Source organism: Peromyscus leucopus, chromosome 18 (genome assembly GCF_004664715.2).
Source record: "Peromyscus leucopus breed LL Stock chromosome 18, UCI_PerLeu_2.1, whole genome shotgun sequence".
NCBI lineage: Eukaryota > Metazoa > Chordata > Mammalia > Rodentia > Cricetidae > Peromyscus > Peromyscus leucopus.
In genome coordinates this window covers 39,071,242-39,087,425 of record NC_051078.1, presented here as the reverse complement: position 1 = coordinate 39,087,425, position 16,184 = coordinate 39,071,242, and the positions used below count along the sequence as shown (strand labels likewise).

At 39.9% G+C, this 16,184-nt stretch overlaps 1 protein-coding gene across 7 annotated transcripts in view; it reads left to right on the top strand.

Annotated features, from left to right (window-relative positions):
• Positions 1 to 16,184, top strand: part of Anks1b (ankyrin repeat and sterile alpha motif domain containing 1B) — an 854,565-nt gene that overhangs the window by 370,812 nt on the left and 467,569 nt on the right. For all 7 annotated transcript variants that reach the window (XM_037211910.1, XM_037211909.1, XM_037211906.1 and 4 more), the window contains exons 6-7: positions 12,433 to 13,019; positions 14,696 to 14,756. In XM_037211910.1, coding sequence (XP_037067805.1) covers positions 12,433 to 13,019; positions 14,696 to 14,756 — 648 coding nt within the window. The remainder of the gene's footprint in view (positions 1 to 12,432; positions 13,020 to 14,695; positions 14,757 to 16,184) is intronic.

The window sequence follows — 16,184 nt, the reverse complement described above, 5'->3', positions numbered from 1 at the left end:
CTAAGTTATGATAAAACCCAATATCTCTCAGAAACTTGTTGGGAGACATAGATCAGGAGGGCTATAATGACTTAGATTCTAGTTTTCTTCAATCAAAACAAGATCATCTAAGATTTATATAAAAAAACGATACTCAAATGACCATTTTTCATGTCAATCTTTTTTTAACTAAGTATCATAGTGTAGTTAGAACTCTTTAAAAATTAGCAGAATTCCTCAAATTTATTTTTTGCTTTCCACAAAACTATATTTTGGGGAAACCATATTTTAAAAGAATTTACATAGTTCACATTTGTAGTTGAAGTAATGTTCTTCTTCAACTGTATACTCAAATAATTTATTGATATGAATTACCTCATGAATTAAAAGGTGCAAACATGTATGACAAGTCAATTTATTAATAAGCCTACATTTTAGTAGAGTGCAGGTCATTCAAAGTTATAGTAAAAACTTGTGGGTTCCACTGAAAATGCTCTTGAATAAAATTTTTATGAACATGCATTTTACAATGCACATATTTTATTTCAAAGTACTGGATCTGTCTAGGTACTCAGAGAACTTTCTATGGTTCACACACAAAAATACGGTCTGCTAAGGACACTAAGACATTTCCTGCTCTTGGTTTGGGGTCATTATGAAATTATATGAGGTTTGAATTATCAGGAAAATAATGAAAACTCTAAGCATGTATGCATTTAAAATTATATGACTATACAGTATAATCATATAGTATAAATATATATTTACACATATTTGGTAGAACTATCAGAAAAATTTCCTAGTGTTCTAAATTAGATTTCAACATCCTGTAGTCAAGAAAAGACTTGAACAGATCAGTCAATAAACTGAATCTGATAAAAAATGCTTATAGCTTTGTATCCAACAACCAAGAGTGTATGGTGTGGTTTTGTTTGCCTGAGATAGTCTTACATAACCCAAGCTGATCTCAGACTTGCTTTGTAGCCAAGGATGACCCTAATTTCCTGATCCTCTTCCCTCTACCGGCTGGAATAACAGGCATGATCCATCTCACTTGGCCTGAGGATGAAACTTATCTTATGAAACATAAAATTATAAAAATTGATTTTGTCTATGTTATAAGCTCAGGGATAGCACCACCCACTATGGACTGGACCCTCCCCCATGAATCACTAATTAAGAGAATGCCTTATGGACAGATCTTCTGGAGTCATTTTCTCAATTGAGGTTCCCTCCTTTCATCAAATTGATGTAAAACTAGCCAGGATGCTCACATCTATAATCCCAGCACTAGGGTAGTAGAGAAAGGGAGAGCAAAAGATTAAGGCAGTCTTCAGTTAGGTACAAAACTTACATGATCAATAAGTGTGGACATTTGATATAAACTTACCATCTAATCATAACTAAAATTTATAGCAACCTTGAAAGAAGAACCTTAAACATCAAAATATTTGACTTAAGTGATAAGCATCTAAACCTAGATCAAACATTAATTTTAAATAAAAAAAATCTAGAACTGTTCTGGGGCTTAGATAGGATGTCTTTCCCAGTTCTTCACTCTGTCTTTCCCAGGGTTCACTGCAGTACAGTGATGGGGTGACATGGACATCCCTACTTCGTTTTACATTTAAGTAGTGATGACTGTGCCAGCTCCTCTAGCTAAGATGTAAAGACACCTGGCACAGTTCCATCCCCGGTCATGCAGCTTGGAACAACTGTCTGTACACTCATGAGAGAGAGAGTGTGTGTAAAGGGGGCATTTTTTAATTTAAAATTACTTTCATTTATTCATGCTGTATGGGGTAGGTATGTGTGAACAGGAGTGAAAATCAGTGTCTCTCTCTTCTATGTGGGTCTCAGGGATAGAGCTCATGTCAGCAGGTACAGCAGCAAGTGTCTTTACCTACTGAGCCATTTCATAGACCCCTAAAAATATTTCTGCTTAATGAAAACAATCTGAAAAACTCGACACATGCCTGGCCTATACTTTGGGGACTTCAGAGAACATTTCCTATAGCCAAGTACATTCTTAAGCACAACAGCAACAAATAAATTCACATTAATCCATTGCTACCATTAGTCCCTTGGGTCCCACTCAAGTGTTGCTAGCATCCCCATTAATACTGGCTTTGTGATGAAAGACCAGTTTGGGGTCCAATGTTGTGTTTGACAGTAATGTCTTCTTAGTGTCCTTTACCTGGGAACTGTTCTTCTCTTTCCTTGACTTTCGTGGTTCTCACACTTTGAAAGGTTACAGGTGGATGACATTGTAGAATGACTTACAAATTGGGCTTATCTGATATTTCTGTTTGACTAGTTTTGCTGTGTTCTATTATTGATATCACCGTTGGTCATTTGATTAAAGTGGTGCCACCTCCTATATTTCCTATCATCAAACTCTCTTTACGATAAGAACATATTCTGTAAGGAGGCAATTTGAAAGTATCCCCCATTCCTACCCAAACTTTCCAAAACTTATTTATATGTTTTCATGAGCTCATGTTTTTCCATTGTATTAAGTGGACTAAATGCCATTACTATAATTATTTAATGGTTTTCTAAACTTATCTTCAAATTAACCAGTGGGAAGCCATTCCAGTGGAGTTTCTGTCCTGGTCACATGCCTCATTGTTGATCGAACAGCTGCTTTCCTGGTGGCACAGGAAGTCCCAGACCCATCTTGCAATTGTTCCTGTCCTACCTTTACTTTCTGTCTCTTTACAGCTGATCCCTATAATTGGTGGAAAATGTGCCTTTACTTATTGACCTATCCATTTCTCAGATCCTCCCAATGGGTACAGTTAGGCAATTTCTCTAAACACATAATGCACAAATACATACTTACAACTGTCTGCCTGTCTTTCTCTGTGTCTTGAAAACGGTTATTTCTCATTTCAGTGCATCACACTTCTAGGTTATTCTCTGTGTTTGGAAAGGCCCCCTTGAACAAAGAGCAACCTGGCATCCATTACTCTTAATGCTGTTATTTATTTGCTCAGTGATCCTGAAAGTAGCCAATCTCCCACATCCACTACCTTATCCCTGACTGGAACTTTTCTCGTTCTGAGAAAATCTGGCACTCCATGCCAGTTTGTTCCTCTGGGCAAGCCATGCCTACCTCTACTGAGCCTCTCACTTCACAACCAGAAACTTCCACCTGTGAAAACCTTCCTTTCCCTGTTGGGACGTTGACATCCCATGATCACTCTCTTCACTCTCCTTGGTTTGACACCACATGTTAGACCAACAAGTCTGCTTCCACGTGGGCTATCTTCTATTGGGATAACTTCCTTCTTTCGCTCTGTTACAGATTCCCACCAGTCTACCTGCTCTGTGTGTGAGTTCGTTCTCAGCTTCCTGGTCCCTGACTCTTCAGCTTGGGTCTCTCTCACGTGCTGTCCTGGGTTCTCTCTAAAAAACGGACACCACGGTGGCTGTGTCTAGGCTCTGCAGTGTCCCTCCCCACTTAGGTGTGGATGCCATCTCCCTGCTCCCCATCTATGACGTCAGGACTGACTTTCTCATGGGGTGAAAGAGTGAAGAGAATGGCCAGATGTCTCACACCTGAGCTCCTGAGCTTACAATCCATGTAATACTCCCACCACTTTGATTATCGTCTGATTTTTTTCTCTTGATTTTGAAATTTTAGGTTATAGCTTCAAATTCTTTGAGGCTATGAGTCTTTTGACTTGTTTAGCTGTTAACATTCATTTCCCTCTATTTTGCTTGCAGTTTCTTTAACTGGGGTTGTCTGAATTCACTTTTGTGCTCCATGTTTAATGGGAAAGGTTAGCCTAGACTAATGGGGAGAGGCGCCCACGAAGGAGCATGAGTTAACTACGGTAGCTTCACCCACACCACAGTTCCTTCATCATCACTGTGAAGAATTAAGAGATGTAGTTACTTCTCTGCTTAGGTGAGGATGTTCCCCGATGCTGCTTCCACAGTTCCTCACACCTTGCCTTCCAGAACACCCCTCTCGCCTTCAAACAAGGTTCTTTTCTATTACATTCCATTCAATGTCTCCTTCTGCTGGTCATCTGCCCTTCCTGACACCTTTGTGGTCCCATTTACATGAAATGTGTTTCTCTCAGATGTCTCCTTCAGTTTGGATTTTTATCTTTAATTTGGATTCCACTTTTTAAAACAATTTTCCTCATTTTTATTTTCTGTGTATGTGTGTGTGCCTGTATGTCTCTGCATGCACTGTATATAGTGGATACCTACAGAAACCAGAGAACGGTGTTGGAACCCCTGGAACAGGAGTTACAGGTGTTTTGTAAGTTGCCTGATGTGGGTGCTGGAAACTGCATCCCAGTTCTCTGCAAAAGCAGTAAATGATCCTAACCACTGAGCCACCTCTTCAGCTCATGGACTCTACAATGGAAAACTTTTCTTTAGAGTGAATATATATTGCATATCCCTGAGATTCTCAAAGGCTTCATCTACTTCCTGTTGGTGAAGTGTCTTTTGGCTTCTCCTGATGGATCTGAGATCCTGTTACTTAGCATCCTCCTTGGTATAGAGCTCTCTTCCTTTGCACTGTCTGATGGCGGCTTCCCGATGCCATGGCTTGGAGGCTCTATTTATTGTTCTCTTTTCTCCATCCCTACAGAGGCCCAGCTGTTGTGATGTCATTTGTCTATGCCCATCCATTTTAGTGCTGAAAGATTTCCCGATACCTAGCTCTTTTTAAACACATCAAGGATAAGTGTATAATTGATCTCGTTTTGTCTTTTACTGTCTTTATTCCTTTTCTCTTTAAGCCCATGCGCATTCTTCTCCTTGCTAAGCTGCATCTTTGCCATCTTTCTGCTCTATCTCGCCTTATATCTGGGTAACCACAAGTAGCAGTATTCATGCCATAGCCTGAAGGCTATGCTGCCTTACAATTTCTTCTGCTAAAGAAATCAGTTCAGAGACCGAGGAGATGTCTCAATGGGTAAGCGTGCTTGCTCTGCAAGCCTGAGGACGTGAGTTCAGGTCCCAGCATCTGCATAAAGAGTTAAGTGAGGTCATATGCATGCTTATGACTCCAGTGCTGTGGATGGCGGAGTCAAGAGAGTTGCTGGGCTTGCTGGCTACTGGCCTAAGTCTAGCCTCAGTGAGAGACATGGTCTCAAAGCAGTAAGTGGACACATGAAAGCAAGATAGCTGACATCCCTCTCTGGCTCCACAGGTAGACGAGGCATGCACACCTGCACACACACGTGTGCATACACCACACATATACGTACCATGCACACATACAGACGCATATACAATAAAAAGAAAAAAAAGAAACAAACTAGTCCAATGCTTTTTAATGTAGCTTTACGTAAGTTTTCAGGACACAGGTGGAGAACAGCCAAATTCTTTGCCAAAATCTAGTATGGACGGCCTCCAGCCAGTTCACAAGAGAACCTTGTTCCCCTCCTAAGTGTGCCTCTGTGGTTTGCAGCATTTCACTCTGTATTCTGATCATCATCCACACTCCATCCAGAGGGCTCCATTACGCTCTGCATCTAGCATTCCTGCCTGTGGTTCCAGACCCCTCCACTCTTCCCACAAACAGTTCCAAAGGCCTAAGGTTTATTGCAGCAACAGCCCCACTTCTCGGGATCAGTTTTCTGTGTCACTTGCTTTTCTTGCTGCTGTGAGCAAATGCCTGAGAAGTTAATGAAGGAAACATTTATTCCGGCTCCCAGTTTGAGGACACACAGTCCAGTGTGGCATAAAAGTCAAGAGTGTGGGATGGATGGTCACATCCCATCCACAGTCAGGAAGCAGAGAGCAATATGCCAGTGGTATATTTTCTCTCTATCTTATTCAATCTTAGACCACAGTCCATGCAACAGTGCCACCCACATCCAAGGTGGGTCCTCACAGACATGCCAAGAGGTTTATTTCCTTGATGATTCTAAACATGGTGACATTGGCAATCAAGATTGACAGTCACATTATTCCATATGTTCTAGCTTCATTCTGTTGTTATAAATACCATGGATAAAAAGCAATTTAGAGGAGGAATGGATTTGTTTCAATTTTACAAATTACAGACCATCATAGGAGAAAATCAAATCAGGAAATCAACAGGAACTTGAAGCATTGGGTATGAAGGAACCCAAATCATTGGTTCATTCTTGGGCTCATGCTTAGCTACCCTTCTTCTGTAGGACCACCTCCCCTGGGAATGGTACCACCCACAGTGAACTGGGCCATCCCACACTAATTATCAATCAAGACAATCCCCACAGATATGCACATAGACCAATCTGATCTGAGAAATCCCTCAATTGAGACTCATTTATCAGGTGACTCTAGGCTGTGTCAAGCTGAAAGTTAAAGCTAATTAGAAGTGGGTTTCATAAGGGACCTTTAGAAAATAGCCTTTATTTACAAAAATAAAATAATAAAATAGCTATGTTATTGTTGTGTTCTTGCCATGAAAAATGCCAGGGAGTCTTTAAAAAGTGTAAGTTAGACCCAGGGTCTCCCAGCTCTTTCTTTCTAGTCTCTCCAGACTTACTCTTAGTCCTGCTTCTGTGTGCCTATAGGAGCCTCACCCATCCCACCTCCATTTCCTGGGGACTTCTCCTCTTGCTAAAGACCCAGCCCCCCCGCCAAATATTTCCCACTGCCCTTCTCAGCCTTCACCTTTAACCCAACTCCATTCTTTTGTGTCACTCACTGACCTGCAGAAACACTTTCTACCAGGGACCCCCAGCGGCCACACTGGGCTGCAGTGCAGGTAGACAATTTTCAGTATCCTCCCTGTCTCTCCAGGGTTATCTTAGTTCTGCCCCTCCTCCCACCTGACTCCCTGGGAACTCTGCCTCTTGATGCAGACCTTTCTGAGCATCTCTCAGCCTTTCCTCTTAGCCCATCTCCATTCCTTTGTGTTACTCACTGAGCCACAGAAACACTCTCTACTAAAGCCACTACCGTTTGTCTCAGATTCAGAGTGGGCAACAGCAACCAAGAAACTGAGCGTCCACCCAACAAAAACAAGACTAGATCTCGACACTAAGGAACACCTTAACATCGTAACTCCAGATAACTAGATCCCAGCACAAAGACAAAAATATGAACAGCCAATATGCCTCCTCCAGAAGTCCATGATCCTACTGCAACAGGCCCTGAAAAATGCAATTTAGCTGGAGCACAAGACAAGGACTTCATGAGAGCAATTATGTTCAAAGACCTTCAAGAATATGAACAAATGCTCTAGTGAAAACTATGAAAACACAAATTGTTGAATGAAATAATGAAAAACTTTCAAGACATGAAAGTAGAAACAGAATCACTAAAGAAAACCCGAGGCTAGACGGTGGTGGCACACACCTTTAATCCCAGCACTCGGGAGGCAGAGCCAGGCAGATCTCTGTGAGTTCGAGGCTAGCCTGGGCTACCAAGTGAGTCCCAGGAAAGGCGCAAAGCTACACAGAGAAACCCTGTCTCGAAAACCAAAAAAAAAAGAAAGAAAAAGAAAAAGAAAAAGAAAACCCGAGCTCAGATAAAAAAGTGAATGGAAAAGTTAGGATGTCAGGAGTATGTCAGATAATATCAGCCCTTGCCTGCATTTGTTTTTGCCTCCCGACCATGCCACACAATCTGTTGCATTCATAGTAGCCTTTTGATTTTCCTTGATGGCTTTTCCAAGCTTTTCATTTCTTCTCCCCTCTACCTTCAATCATCATCCTGCTAACTCTGAAGGTTCAATTCTTCAATGATTCCTATATCTTCACAATGTCAGCTCCTCAGAAAGACAGTCTCTTTTCACCTCATAGCACATCTATTCATTCTTATCTCATTACCTTGTTATCCTAGCTCCATAACTTAATCCCAAACAAGGCTGTTCCTTATTTGCCTGTAGCTGTGCCTTTTTGTGAAATATAATAGCCCAGGAGGAGTGATGTTGCCTTTGGTCCTGCAGAAACTTTGCACTGAATACACTGAATGTGTTCTGTATGTACTTGTGAAATAAATCAATCACCCCTATGAATATCAATATTAGCACTAGAGTCTCTGAAATTAGATTTTTTCTGAAGGGGAATGAAGTCAACTAACAGCCAAAAGTTGGATCTGTAATAGTAGTCACTTTTTTCTATAATTGGTTTTTATCCTAACATGAAAATTTTAATTTACTGTTATTCAGATATTTATGTGGGTGATAAAAATCAGGAGCAAAGGTGGAAAAGAGATTGCACTACTTACCACTAAGTACAGACTTCGACATTTCTTTGAAATGCTAATGATTACCAGACTGGAATTCACACATATATACTTCTCTACCTTGGCACGAAAAACCTCCTTTCTCAAAAGAGAAGTATGAAATTGAGTAAGACAAGTTATGAAAACAGTTTAATCTATATGCTTTGCCTAAGTTTCATCTAAAGAAATAGTAACACAATGCAAAAATTTCTCTAAGGTGTACTTATAAAGATGTCTAAATAAAAATAAAGTAATGAATCTTACAGAGTTAACCATGTCAAAAACAAAATCTTGATTTGATGTACAATGCCATCAATTAACATTGCATTTCCTTATAAAACATGGAACCCCCTAGATTAAAATGTGTTTATTGTAATAATATAAACATATTTTTCTCTTGTATATACAACAAAAATTGTCTTGGTTTCTTGCTGGGATCTAAATATCTGTATCCTCCTGAATATATAAGTCAGCACCCTCACCCTCAAGGTGGAGGACTTGGGAGACTGATGAGTCATGAGACCAGAGTCCTTATGAATGGGATTAGTGCCCCTATAGAAGGCTCTCTTAAATGTCCTTATAAGGTAAGGACACAGTTAGATGATGCTATCTATGAACTAGAAAGTAGGGACTCTCATCAGACAATCTTCTGGTGTCTTCATTTGGCTTGTTGGCTTCTAGAACTGTAATGGACAACTCTGTTACTTGTAAGCCGTTATGTTCATAGTGTTACGTTAGAGCCACCCAATGGGCTAAGACAGGTCTGGTACTTTGCTCAGTGGTCGCAGCACATTTAGGTGTATACTATTGATGTCATGATTTTTTCCATATATGGAAATGAAAGCACTGTGGGATGTTTTTTTAAAGAATGTATAGATTTTTGAAAAGTTGGGATTTAATGTGAGTCAATCGTGTGTCACAACACATCAAGTCACCTCAAACCCGGTGGCTTTAGATAACGGGCCTTCATTTAGCTCCTGGATCTGGGTGTTTTCTTCCACTTTGGGCCACCTCAGCTCATCCTGACGGCACGCACTGTTATTTTGTGACCATTTGTCATACAGGTCTGAGGATGCTCTAATTCCCTGGGCTCAGGCACCAGCTACCGGAGACTGCCCTTCTGCTCTGCTGAACTGATTCAGACTAGCCAATCTAAACCAGTTTACCTCAGCTTTGCTTGTTCCTTCCCATAGAATCCAGAAAAAGACACTTGCTCACAATCTCCCTAGTCCCTCTGCCTTTTATCTGGACTGATGCACCTTCCTGTGGCCCCACAGAGTGAGATATGTCCCTCTCCTTGGATCTTTGAGTATAACAGTCTATTTTTTCAGTGGCAATCATTTCCTGTATTGACTCCAGCATTCCTTAAAAAAAATTACTACATTTTAAAACAACTGGATGTGTCCCTTCATCATCTGGCAGTTCACCCTGCCTTACATGGTGATGAGGTTCCAAGAGCATCTGGTTAAATGCAGAAGCACTTTTAGACTGTCCACATCCCACATTGTGTTGGCTTCTGTCTCATTGACTAATGCAAGGCACTTGGCCCCAGTGGCAGTCTGTGTCCAGGACTGGGAGCAGGGAGGGGTGTGGCTATAAGGAAGGGTGGATGAATCATGATCAGTCATTTCAGGTTTCAAATCAATTTCTCATTTTCTTTGATTTGAGTAACCTTTAAAATTTGACCCCTGAAATAAGCAAGAACTATTCTACCACTTTGGGCCAACATGTTTTCAACTGTCATGACGCTGAGGACTGTTATTCAAAGGCTAAGCTTACAAGCTAAGAACTAAATTCCCTTTCATTTAAAGAAGTGGCTGCTTGTGCCCAGAGAGATTGGTCTATACGAATCACTCGAGATTGTAATTATAGTCATTTTAGTCAAAACACAGAGGTGATGATAACCTTAAACTATCACTCACAGAATCCTTTAAACTTTAAATATAGTGTCCCTAAAATTCTCATTATTCCAGATAACTAACATGGTCACAAGCCCTTTTGACTAAGATTTATAGACCTTTTTCTGATAATAGGTCTTTCCACACTCTTCAATTTTCCTTCCAGACTAAATCACTTTAGCCTTTACAGCATCATTCAAAATGCAATTTTAAACTTCCTGTTCCACGGTTCTCCCTTTTTACCATTCCCCGCCATTACTGTCATCTCATACCAAGCTGTAAAGTGTGGTGGAGAGTCCAAGTCACCCAGGAAGAAGGAAGAGAAAATAAATTGGAAGAGGTTGCCAGGTCTTACTTCCTACTAATATTAGCTTGTCTCTGAGAAAAAGCACTTCATTTTTTTACATTCCGAAAATAGTCATGAGAAAGCAAACCATGACCCTCTCCAGCATGAGCCCCCATGATTTTCTTAGTAAGCCAACACAAATTATTCTTTTGTCTCAGTAGTGATGAGTATTCAAGCCAGCAGATGCTGGTGTCCATTAGACCTTGGGTTGAGTCATAGCTTGACTACATGCAAAGCAGAGAAACTTCAACAAGCTGAGCTGTGTATTGGTTTGATTTCTTAACAAGTAGACATAAGAAGCAATAAACACTAGTCCTTAAAGAATTGATGGTTGTCTTGAACCAACTATGACCTCTGCCCCATGAATGATCTCTGTTGCGAGAAGAGTACCAAATACAGTTGATATAGAACATGGTAACTGTTTGCAAAGAGATGGAGTTTTTGTGTTAAAACCAATATGGCTACGGCCTAGCAGTAGATGAATATACATTGCTTCTTGTGCAGATAGTTGATAGTTACTGGCACTTTTCTTTCTTCCATTCTAAGGTGCTGGCGTGATAGGTCTGGGTAGGAAAATATGATCTCCTCAGGAAATTTTAGCCTGAACCAGCATGAGGTTTGGAGATATGCAGAGCCAAGAAGAAACGTTCTTTTACCTGCTGCAGGGGAGAGGGAAGTATGAAGGCCTAGGGCCCATGCAGTACCAAGAATCGATTCGTCTGTACCCGCTCCTGAACAAATGTCAGCTGAGATTCATTGTGGCTTACAATTTTTAAAAGTAGAAAAATTTGTTATTTTGTCCGTAGATTTTTCTCTCAGAAAATTATGTTTATTGTTAGTAACTAGATCACAAGGTGAAATGAGATGCTGTGAATGTAACTCTCAATTCAGCGCCCAGAAGTAGCCCATGCTCATTAAATGTTACTTGTTAACTCATAAACTCTTTGGAAATTGAGTCTTGTAATAATCATTAACTTTTTCAAAGTGTCACTCAGCCAATCAGCCCTGCATGGGCTGTTTCTGACTTCTCAAGACTAGGCTCTAGGCCTATCCCATGATATAACTTCCATCTTGGCAATACTTAGCGACCTCTATGAATTAATATTACTCCTGTAAAACAAAGTAAACTGTCTTCCTTTGCTAAGTCCTGTAGACAAGTTTTTACTCGGTCTCTCTTTCTATGACAAATCAAGGTGTAAAAAAAGATAATGTATTTTAAATCACAGAGAGATTTTTTTTCTGTTTTATCTTAGAAACATTTCTAAGGCAATAAAAAAAATTGCCATTCTTTGATTTCTTTTATGCATTGCACTTGCAAAGATCTAAAGGAACCAGACGGTGTGCAATTTCGGAGGAGAAAGAAAGAACGCCATGTAACATCTCAACATCAGTTTTGTGGAAGGGTCATGCTTCTGAGTGATATTATAGATGTACCACTCACCTGTGTTGAGCCTGAAAATTTCCCCTTTGTTTAGCTCATGAAATCTGAATAACATCGTCACCTAATACTTAAAGTAATACTTTCAGGATTATTAATCTTAAATTTCTGCTAAATATATCCCCCAGGATTTTGCTTTTGAATTTATTTGATGAGAGAAGTGAGGAGGGTTATCCTGAAGGCCTACTACACAATAACCACTAACTGTGAGGCTTGGGATATGGCTATCCCACTTCAGGAAACCCAGTTTTGTTCATTTAATATCAAACATATACCCCAGGGTCAAGAAGGAAGGATATATAGTCAGTGGTGTCACTCAGGTTATATCTTTGAAATAAACCCTAAGGTGTATCAGAGACATTTAGTTCAAATGCATAAGCTTCCTCCTACACACATGTGTGTATGCATTTCCTATGGGGCAGTGGAAGGTCATGGGCATTTCCTAAAGCAAAGGTGTTACAGTGTATAAATAAATCAAATGTCTGGGTATGTGAAAGTTCATAAACGCATGGCACCGTTTCGTGGCTTTCAGATTCATTTGTAAGCAAGCACCCTGACAGCCTTTCTCTTTCTTGCAGATGACCTCTCTCAGCAGGAAGACAATGATCCCCCCAAAGAATATGATGCTGGGCAGTTTGCAGGCCTTCTCCATGGATCTTCTCCAGCGTGCGAGTCCCCTGAAAATCCCTTTCATCTGTATGGGAAAAGAAATCCATGTGAAGGTGGCCAAGATGAAGCCAGTTTGGCAAGCAGTCCTTTGCCTTTCAAACAGACTCCCATAGACAATAACTCCGAGCCTTTGGTAAAGAAAGTTAAACCCAAAGTGGTCAGTAGAACAATTTTCCACAAAAGAAGCCACCAGCTCGAGAACCATACCATTGTTGGAACAAGAACGTCTAGAAGCGGATCCCGCACTGGTGACCAGTGGGCCGTGAATACAGGGGGCTTTGTGGAGAGAGCGTGTACTCTGGGGAGAATAAGGTCATTGCCTAAAGCCCTGATCGACATGCACCTATCCAAAAATGTCTCTAAGTCTGATTCTGATCTTATTGCCTACCCTTCAAAGGACAAAGCGAGAGTTAATTGGAGTGAGTCATCTACAGCTGAATGCAGTTCTAAAGACAATTCTGAAAGGACACCCTCCTTCACGTCTGAATGGGAAGAAGTAAGCCCAACTTTTCTTGTTGCTCTTCATACGGGCTTGGAGTCGAATGAGGTTTGGAGGAAAGATTTTCAGTTTTTAAAGTCTTTCAGAAGCTGAGTTGGGGGTGGGGATGGGTAATAAATGCATCGGCTCCAACAGGAAAGGCAAGGTTCTGTGGATAATACACAGTAATTTCACAGCAAGTGGAAAAGTGAGCACATTTCCACACGTGTGGGGGACACTTTGTTTCCATAGAAATTGGTATCAAGCAGAAGTAATAAGTAGCTGTGAGGTACAGGAGAATGCTCCCATCATGTCCCACCAGGCACTGTGGCTGACAGTTTGAGAAAAATCTTATTTTGGAAAAGTCTTATTTTGCTCTGTGTCGTTTTGCTACTCACTAAACTTTTTGTTAGCATGCCTTCCTTCTTTGAAGTATCTCATATTTTCAGAACAGATCCTTATGATTCTAGCCTTAATGGGAAAGCTGGCAGTTCTGGCTCTCCTTCGAGAATCATGTAACAAATACACATCATTTAATATTTCCCATTTGTAGCTATGAGGGACACATTAAAGAGGAAACACATCTCAGGGTCAAGTCTCGCTACTTTAAACTCTACTTAAGACAAAGTCTTTAATCTGAAAGAATTATTCAGAAAATAAAGGGTCCTTGTAAAACTGTGCAATCTCTATTTCCCTAAGGGAATCAACCACATTATAAAATAGTAATGCTTCTTGATTTTTCTTGAATTTCTTTAAAGAATGGACCAAGTCTCAATTGATATTTCATCCTAACAGGTCACATTTTTTGTTTGTGGAAAGACTATATCAGGTGGATTTAGCTTTGAAGATGAGATCACTATGGTATTCTGAGATCACTATGGTATTCTGAGAACTAGAAATAAACCTGACTCTGATACTGACTTTCTGAATTGAGCTATTTGAGAAAAAATAATCACTTGCTATCTCCGCATCTTTTTCACAATGAACAAATTGGAACACTTAAGTAATTAATGTTCATTGTACTTTTGAAACTTTCCATTTTATTTCATTCAGGTAGCTAATATGAGGAGGGGGAGATTTTTCAACGCCTAGAGTTTAGAGTTTAGTATCTAAATTCCAAACCTATATAATGATAGTTTTTATTAGTCTATCCAATTTTAAAATTTTAACTCCTGAAATCTTTTTATAAGATAAGATTAAAGCATTTAACTTTTAAATTAAATGTTAAAAGTTGTTTTGATGGCTATGTTTTTTAATTAATGCCCCCAACTGTCTTGTGGTTGCTCAAATCACTTAGTTAGAACTTGACTCCAGCAGCCATGTCTGCAAACTAAAACCTGCCTTTCCCAGTGAGTGTTCCTGCCTTCTGGGAGAAGGAGCATGATGACAGAGAGTGTAGACTTGACACTGAACCTATCCTCAGCCCTTCTTTTCTGGGTCTAAAGACTCCATAGTTCCTGACTTAGTGAGCCATCTATTTGTAAAAATAGGTACATTCATAATTTATATATTTTTGAAAATTAAAAGACGTTGGCTTGTCTTTAAATCTTGTACTATTGGTCTCTGAATTTCAGTTCGTTGTGGCAATAACAAGAACTGCGAAGAATATACACTTGTTGTATTTAGTAGGTATTTCTAAATGCAATGACTAAAAACATATGTAATGACCCGCTTACATATTTTGCTTTTCACAGATCGACAAAATAATGAATTCTATTGATGTTGGAATCAACAGTGAACTTGAAGAGATGAATGGTGAGAACATGAGTAATAAACTCTCTTCTACTCTATGATTAATAAATCTGCTTAAGAAATAGCCAGAAAGGGATCAAAATCCTTAGATAATTTCAAATTTTATCACAACCAACAACCATCACCTAAAAGCATCAACTGAGTGTATTGATTTGGCAAATTGAGAGTATTTCCCATGTTGCTATTTTCTGTCAGTTAATATTAATTAATGAAGCCTCAACTTTAGGCTCAATGTGGTAGAAAGCACTTCAAAGGGGTGTGAAATCTGATGATTTAATATGCTGTTTTTCACTCAGTGAAATGTCCCATTTATCCTGGCAAAAGTAATTAACAACTTGTAGGTCTTAAACACCATTTGGCAAAGACTGTATATCACTCATCTTTCATCTCATACTGCCCAACAGAGTATCTCTCAAAGAGTTTGTTTACTATCACTATTTAATATGCCATATTGTTTTCCCTTCTACAATTGCAACTCAAAGTAGAAGGCCATTTGAAACCTTTTTGCTGACTTTTTGCTTTAATACTGATAGATGGTGCCAAATACCAGATATCTATGTCTTTAAAACTCATGATATTCACACTAAAGAAATTAGTTAGACTCCATCGTCAGAGCACAGCCTAGGGCCAGTTGGATAAGGAACTTGCTTAGCAAGCAAGATTTTAGGGGGTGCTATACAGCATCGTCATCCAAATAGGAAGTATTTTAATGAAATATTTTAAAATTTCAAAATTAATACTCCAAATCAATGGTGAACAAAGTATCAAAATGTAAATAAAGACAAGCCATAATTGCCTTGGGGTCATTTAAAGTCTCTTACTGTTATTCCCAGAGTGGCTCACAATAGCACGTGCCTCGTCAGGGAACTAGCAGAACCATGGGCAATGGCAAACGAGATGCTCCTTGGCTGGCAGAGATGCAGGATGTCACACAAACATTGAGACTTGGGCAGTGCTGTTGCTCCTCCACCAGCAAGCCAGGTTGTCACTCAGTGGTGCAATTGAAATGGTGATGCAGTGTGACTGCATCCTGGTCACGTGTTTGGAAAGACGGGCGTGGGGTGGCTGAGCTGGGAGACTAGAGACACTCTCCCTGCTCAACCACAGACTTCTTCTGCCTGTCATATCCTTCCCCATCCTGTTATTGCCTGAGAAGGAAATTCTATATTAGCTCAATCTATATCCATATCAATCTCCTTGGAGATTGGCAGCAAGTACCAAGACACGCATGTTACTTTAAACCTTGATACCAGGTATATCTAGAGCTCCCACAGCTAGTTCGATAGCATAATGACCATCTCCAGCTTAAACCGGAAGAGTGCAAAAATACTTCTTTCATGGCCAAAGCACGAATTTCATATCAAAAGCGTGCACATACACACATACCCCAAATATAAAAGTCTGATGTCTTGTTTCAGCATTCTCAGTTGC